The following is a 7,504-nucleotide window of genomic DNA, read 5'->3' on the forward strand; positions in this document are numbered from 1 at the left end:
GCATAAAACAATACAACATTTTCAGTCACCTCCTTGTCTGAAGGACAAGTGGATAAACAGGTTAAAGGTCAAGCCCTGCGTGTGTTTTTATTCTAAAGTCTGATGGAATGTAGGTCTACATTGAACACCACACATTGTCTGCTCCTGTAGTCTGAATGACAGAACATAATTTATTTCCCTCTGGTTGCACATTTAACATGTTGATAGAGATTTTGTAGAACTGATTTAAGTTTACCTGCATTAGTCTCCGGCCACTAGGAGCGCCGCCTCTGGGTGAGTGGTTTCCTGTTTGCTTATTTCCTTATACAGCTGACTGAGTGCGGTCTTAATGCTAGCATCTGTCTGTGGTGGTAAAGAAACAACCACAAAAAGAATAGCTCAGAACCCTCTAGGCAATTAGTGTGGCCTGCATTTTATCACAATATACTCTACTTCAGGCGAGCAAAACCAATAGACTTCCTTAGATTTCGTGCACCAGCTCTTGTTTACAAACATGCACAGACCCCCCCTCCCCCTCGTCTTACTGGAGTTCTGTTCTATCTTGCAGGTGCCCCGTATATCCCGCTAGCTGAATATCCATGTCTTCATTCAGCCATGATTCCATGAAACATAGGATTTCACAGTCTGATGTCCCGTTGGTAGGATATTTGTGATCATACCTTGTCTAGTTTATTGTCCAGTGATTGCACGTTGGCAAGTAATATTGATGGTAACGGCAGCTTTGCCACTCGCCTACTGCGGGTCTGGACGAGGCATCCGGCTCTTCGTCCTCTGCGCCACTTCCTTTTGCGAAAAATTGGGATGTCTGCCTTGTGGGTTGTTTGGAGGATATCGTGTAAATCCTGCTTGTTGTTGTTGTTGTTTAAATAATCTTAATCTAATCCGAGGTGAGTGATCGCTGTCCTGATATCCAGAAGCTCTTTGTCTAATCCGAGGTGAGTGATCGCTGTCCTGATATCCAGAAGCTCTTTGTCTAATCCGAGGTGAGTGATCGCTGTCCTGATATCCAGAAGCTCTTTGTCTAATCCGAGGTGAGTGATCGCTGTCCTGATATCCAGAAGCTCTTTGTCTAATCTGAGGTGAGTGATCGCTGTCCTGATATCCAGAAACTCTTTGTCTAATCCGATGTGAGTGATCGCTGTCCTGATATCCAGAAGCTCTTTGTCTTATCTGAGGTGAGTGATCCCTGTCCTGATATCCAGAAACTCTTTGTCTATTCCGATGTGAGTGATCGCTGTCCTGATATCCAGAAGCTCTTTGTCTTATCTGAGGTGAGTGATCCCTGTCCTGATATCCAGAAACTCTTTGTCTATTCCGATGTGAGTGATCGCTGTCCTGATATCCAGAAGCTCTTTGTCTAATCCGAGGTGAGGGATCGCTGTCCTGATATCCAGAAGCTCTTTCCTGACGTAAAATACGGTTGCAGAAACATTATGTACAAAATAATTTACAAATATCGCGAAAACCCCCCCAGAAAATAGCACATTTAGTTAGGAGACTGTAAAACGGTGGCCATCTCCTCCGGCGCCATCTAAGGCCTGTGATCTGACCATAGGGCCTGTCATCTGACCATAGGGCCTGTCATCTGACCATAGGGCCTGTCATCTGACCATAAGGCCTATCATCTGACCATAGGGCCTGTCATCTGACCATAGGGCCTGTCATCTGACCATAGGGCCTGTCATCTGACCATAAGGCCTGTCATCTGACCATAGGGCCTGTCATCTGATCATAAGGCCTGTCATCTGACCATAGGGCCTGTCATCTGACCATAAGGCCTGTCATCTGACCATAGGGCCTGTCATCTGACCATAAGGCCTGTCATCTGACCATAGGGCCTGTCATCTGACCATAGGGCCTGTCATCTGACCATAGGGCCTGTCATCTGACCATAGGGCCTGTCATCTGACCATAGGGCCGTGTCATCTGACCATAGGGCCTGTCATCTGACCATAAGGCCTGTCATCTGACCATAGGGCCTGTCATCTGACCATAGGGCCTGTCATCTGACCATAGGGCCTGTCATCTGACCATAGGGCCTGTAATCTGACCATAGGGCCTGTCATCTGACCATAGGGCCTGTCATCTGACCATAAGGCCTGTCATCTGACCATAAGGCCTGTCATCTGACCATAGGGCCTGTCATCTGACCATAGGGCCTGTCATCTGACCATAGGGCCTGTCATCTGACCATAAGGCCTGTCATCTGACCATAAGGCCTGTCATCTGACCATAGGGCCTGTCATCTGACCATAGGGCCTGTCATCTGACCATAGGGCCTGTCATCTGACCATAGGGCCTATCATCTGACCATAAGGCCTGTCATCTGACCATAGGGCCTGTCATCTGACCATAGGGCCTATCATCTGACCATAGGGCCTGTCATCTGACCATAGGGCCTATCATCTGACCATAGGGCCTATCATCTGACCATAGAGCCTGTCACCTGACCATAGGGCCTGTCATCTGACCATAGGGCCTGTCATCTGACCATAGGGCCTGTCATCTGACCATAGGGCCTGTCATCTGACCATAGGGCCTATCATCTGACCATAAGGCCTGTCATCTGACCATAGGGCCTGTCATCTGGGTCTGTTTGCATTAAACATTTTCTGCAGTGGGTGGCTCATTATTTTGTGTTCTGGTCTGAAACGCTGGCCATGATTTCCTCTTCAAAATAACCACTGACGGTTTGGACAGATTGAATCACATTTTTCATCAGAGTTTTTGCTTTTCTACTTAAACAAGTATTTGACTTGGCAGTAATTCTTAATCGCGTTCTCCTTCTAGCTGTAGCGTGTCCCAACGCATCAGTCTGTTTGAATTTGTGCTATTTGAACAGGAGTCTCAGAATTTAAGCAGTCTTAGAAATGCAACCCAAAATGCAACCTATTCCCTATTTAGTGCACTACTTTAGACCAGAGCCCTATGGACCGTGGTCAAAAGTAGTGGTCAAAAGTAGTGCACTATAAAGGGAATAGGGTGCCATAGGGTTCTGGTCTAAAGTAGTGCACTATATAGGGAATAGGGTGCCATAGGGCTCTGGTCTAAAGTAGTGCACTATAAAGGGAGTAGGGTGTCATAGGGCTCTGTTCTAAAGTAGTGCACTATAAAGGGAATAGGGTGCCATTTGAGATACACACCATAGACAGGAACATTACACTTCCATCTAGGATTCCATGGTCGACTCGGAAAACTGACCCAGGATCTGGGATTATCATCTGGAATTACGACCAGCTGGGATTAGTTTAGATTAATGACCGACGGAATTCTACCTTTTAATCTCCTCGCATGGTGGATATTTAACACGGTTGCAGTACTGACTGTATGTCTGTGTGTGTGTGTGTGTAACACTCCTGTGTGTGACTTCTGCATACTTGTTGATGCTTTGAAACATTGTTTCTGTCTTATGTCTTTGTCTTTGGCCCCAGGTGTGTTGTGGCTTGGTTTGTCTTTGGCCTCAGGTGTGTTGTGGCTTGGTTTGTCTTTGGTCCCAGGTGTGTTGTGGCTTGGTTTGTCTTTGGCCCCAGGTGTGTTGTGGCTTGGTTTGTCTTTGGTCCCAGGTGTGTTGTGGCTTGGTTTGTCTTTGGTCCCAGGTGTGTTGTGGCTTGGTTTGTCTTTGGTCCCAGGTGTGTTGTGGCTTGGTTTCTCTTTGGCCTCAGGTGTGTTGTGGCTTGGTTTGTCTTTGGTCCCAGGTGTGTTGTGGCTTGGTTTCTCTTTGGCCCCAGGTGTGTTGTGGCTTGGTTTTGTCTTTGGCCCCAGGTGTGTTGTGGCTTGGTTTTGTCTTTGGCCCCAGGTGTGTTGTGGCTTGGTTTCTCTTTGGCCTCAGGTGTGTTGTGGCTTGGTTTGTCTTTGGCCCCAGGTGTGTTGTGGCTTGGTTTGTCTTTGGCCCCAGGTGTGTTGTGGCTTGGTTTCTCTTTGGCCCCAGGTGTGTTGAGGCTTGGTTTGTCTTTGGCCCCAGGTGTGTTGTGGCTTGTTTTGACTTTGGCCCCAGGTGTGTTGTGGCTTGTTTTGACTTTGCTTGACCTCAGGTGTGTTGTGGCTTGGTTTCTCTTTGGTCTCAGGTGTGTTGTGACTTGGTTTCTCTTTGGCCTCAGGTGTGTTGTGGCCTGGTTTCTCTTTGGCCTCAGGTGTGTTCTGGCTTGGTTTGTCTTTGGTCCCAGGTGTGTTGTGGATGGTTTCTCTTTGGCCCCAGGTGTGTTGTGGCTTGGTTTGTCTTTGGCCTCAGGTGTGTTGTGGCTTGGTTTGTCTTTGGTCCCAGGTGTGTTGTGGCTTGGTTTGTCTTTGGTCCCAGGTGTGTTGTGGCTTGGTTTGTCTTTGGTCCCAGGTGTGTTGTGGCTTGGTTTGTCTTTGGTCCCAGGTGTGTTGTGGCTTGGTTTCTCTTTGGCCTCAGGTGTGTTGTGGCTTGGTTTGTCTTTGGTCCCAGGTGTGTTGTGGCTTGGTTTCTCTTTGGCCCCAGGTGTATTGTGGCTTGGTTTTGTCTTTGGCCCCAGGTGTGTTGTGGCTTGGTTTTGTCTTTGGCCCCAGGTGTGTTGTGGCTTGGTTTCTCTTTGGCCTCAGGTGTGTTGTGGCTTGGTTTGTCTTTGGCCCCAGGTGTGTTGTGGCTTGGTTTGTCTTTGGCCCCAGGTGTGTTGTGGCTTGGTTTCTCTTTGGCCCCAGGTGTGTTGAGGCTTGGTTTGTCTTTGGCCCCAGGTGTGTTGTGGCTTGTTTTGACTTTGGCCCCAGGTGTGTTGTGGCTTGTTTTGACTTTGCTTGACCTCAGGTGTGTTGTGGCTTGGTTTCTCTTTGGTCTCAGGTGTGTTGTGACTTGGTTTCTCTTTGGCCTCAGGTGTGTTGTGGCTTGGTTTCTCTTTGGCCTCAGGTGTGTTGTGGCTTGGTTTGTCTTTGGTCCCAGGTGTGTTGTGGCTTGGTTTGTCTTTGGTCCCAGGTGTGTTGTGGATGGTTTCTCTTTGGCCCCAGGTGTGTTGTGGCTTGGTTTGTCTTTGGCCCCAGGTGTGTTGTGACTTGTTTTGACTTTGCTTGACCTCAGGTGTGTTGTGGCTTGGTTTCTCTTTGGTCTCAGGTGTGTTGTGGCTTGGTTTGTCTTTGGCCCCAGGTGTGTTGTGGCTTGTTTTGACTTTGCTTGACCTGAGGTGTGTTGTGGCTTGGTTTCTCTTTGGCCTCAGGTGTGTTGTGACTTGGTTTGTCTTTGGTCCCAGGTGTGTTGTGGCTTGGTTTCTCTTTGGTCCCAGGTGTGTTGTGGCTTGGTTTGTCTTTGGTCCCAGGTGTGTTGTGGCTTGGTTTCTCTTTGGTCCCAGGTGTGTTGTGACTTGGTTTCTCTTTGGCCTCAGGTGTGTTGTGGCTTGGTTTCTCTTTGGCCTCAGGTGTGTTGTGACTTGGTTTCTCTTTGGCCTCAGGTGTGTTGTGGCATGGTTTCTCTTTGGTCCCAGGTGTGTTGTGACTTGGTTTCTCTTTGGCCTCAGGTGTGTTGTGGCTTGGTTTCTCTTTGGCCTCAGGTGTGTTGTGACTTGGTTTCTCTTTGGCCTCAGGTGTGTTGTGGCTTGGTTTGTCTTTGGTCCCAGGTGTGTTGTGACTTGGTTTCTCTTTGGCCTCAGGTGTGTTGTGACTTGGTTTGTCTTTGGCCCCAGGTGTGTTGTGACTTGGTTTCTCTTTGGCCTCAGGTGTGTTGTGACTTGGTTTGTCTTTGGCCCCAGGTGTGTTGTGACTTGGTTTCTCTTTGGCCTCAGGTGTGTTGTGGCTTGGTTTGTCTTTGGTCCCAGGTGTGTTGTGACTTGGTTTCTCTTTGGCCCCAGGTGTGTTGTGACTTGGTTTCTCTTTGGCCTCAGGTGTGTTGTGGCTTGGTTTGTCTTTGGCCTCAGGTGTGTTGTGGCTTGGTTTCTCTTTGGCATCATGTGTGTTGTGGCTTGGTTTGACTTTGGCCCCAGGTGTGTTGTGACTTGGTTTCTCTTTGGCCCCAGGTGTGTTGTGGCTTGGTTTCTCTTTGGCCCCAGGTGTGTTGTGGCTTGGTTTGACTTTGGCCCCAGGTGTGTTGTGACTTGGTTTGTCTTTGACCCCAGGTGTGTTGTGGCTTGGTTTGACTTTGGCCCCAGGTGTGTTGTGACTTGGTTTCTCTTTGGCCCCAGGTGTGTTGTGGCTTGGTTTCTCTTTGGCCCCAGGTGTGTTGTGGCTTGGTTTGACTTTGGCCCCAGGTGTGTTGTGACTTGGTTTGTCTTTGGCCCCAGGTGTGTTGTGGCTTGATTTCTCTTTGGTCTCAGGTGTGTTGTGGCTTGGTTTCTCTTTGGTCCCAAGTGTGTTGTGGCTTGGTTTGTCTTTGGCCCCAGGTGTGTTGTGGCTTGGTTTGTCTTTGGCCTCAGGTGTGTTGTGGCTTGGTTTGTCTTTGGCCTCAGGTGTGTTGTGGCTTGGTTTCTCTTTGGTCCCAGGTGTGTTATGGCTTGGTTTGTCTTTGGCATCAGGTGTGTTGTGGCTTGGTTTGTCTTTGGCCCCAGGTGTGTTGTGGCTTGGTTTGTCTTTGGTCCCAGGTGTGTTGTGACTTGGTTTGACTTTGGCCCCAGGTGTGTTGTGGCTTGGTTTGTCTTTGGTCCCAGGTGTGTTGTGGCTTGGTTTCTCTTTGGCCTCAGGTGTGTTGTGGCTTTGTTTCTCTTTGGCCTCAGGTGTGTTTTGACTTGGTTTGTCTTTGGCCTCAGGTGTGTTGTGGCTTGGTTTCTCTTTGGTCTCAGGTGTGTTGTGGCTTGGTTTGTCTTTGGCACCAGGTGTGTTGTGGCTTTGTTTGACTTTGGCCTCCGGTGTGTTGTGGCTTGGTTTGACTTTGGCCCCAGGTGTGTTGTGGCTTGTTTTGACTTTGGCCTCAGGTGTGTTGTGGCTTGGTTTGACTTTGGCCCCAGGTGTGTTGTGGCTTGGTTTGTCTTTGGCCCCAGGTGTGTTGTGGCTTGGTTTGACTTTGGCCCCAGGTGTGTTGTGGCTTGGTTTGTCTTTGGCCTCAGGTGTGTTGTGGCTTGGTTTGTCTTTGGCCCCAGGTGTGTTGTGGCTTGGTTTGACTTTGGCCCCAGGTGTGTTGTGGCTCTTTTTGTCTTTGCTTGGCCTCAGGTGTGTAGATGCTTGTTTTGACTTTCCTTGGACTCAGGTGTGTAGTTGCTCGTTTTGTCTTTGTAATCCTCAGATTACCTGGGTGGCCATCTACAAACCTCATCTCCTCAGATTACCTGGGCAGCCACCTACAAACCTCAACTCCTCACATTACCTGGGTGGTCACCTACAAACCTCATCTCCTCAGATTACCTGGGCGGTCATCTACAAACCTCATCTCCTCAGATTACTTGGGTGGCCATCTACAAACCTCATCTCCTCAGATTACCTGGGCAGCCACCTACAAACCTCATCTCCTCAGATTACCTGGGCGGTCATCTACAAACCTCATCTCCTCAGATTACTTGGGTGGCCATCTACAAACCTCATCTCCTCAGATTACCTGAGTGGTCATCTACAAACCTCATCTCCTCAGATTACC

General features: G+C 49.0%; 1 protein-coding gene across 1 annotated transcript; it reads right to left on the reverse strand.

The window, feature by feature from the left end:
• Positions 1 to 5,821: 5,821 nt before the first annotated feature.
• Positions 5,822 to 7,300, reverse strand: LOC127916417 (uncharacterized). Its single transcript, XM_052498193.1, has 3 exons — positions 7,276 to 7,300; positions 5,914 to 7,109; positions 5,822 to 5,836 (listed from the first exon to the last, which is right to left on the reverse strand). The coding sequence occupies exons 1-3, from the start codon at positions 7,298 to 7,300 to the stop codon at positions 5,822 to 5,824; spliced, it is 1,236 nt and encodes a 411-aa protein (XP_052354153.1).
• Between the last annotated feature and the right edge of the window lie 204 nt (positions 7,301 to 7,504).

The sequence above is a fragment of the Oncorhynchus keta genome, chromosome 4 (genome assembly GCF_023373465.1).
Source record: "Oncorhynchus keta strain PuntledgeMale-10-30-2019 chromosome 4, Oket_V2, whole genome shotgun sequence".
Taxonomy (NCBI): domain Eukaryota; kingdom Metazoa; phylum Chordata; class Actinopteri; order Salmoniformes; family Salmonidae; genus Oncorhynchus; species Oncorhynchus keta.

What these genes read in the sequence shown, in the direction of transcription:
- LOC127916417 (XM_052498193.1), bottom strand. Translation starts at nt 7,300, where the DNA reads ATGAGGTTTGTAGATGACCGCCCAG. An exon ending in GTTTGTAGATGACCGCCCAG is followed by an intron (nt 7,110 to 7,275) that starts GTAATCTGAGGA and finishes CCTGAGTCCAAG; the next exon opens with GAAAGTCAAAACAAGCATCT.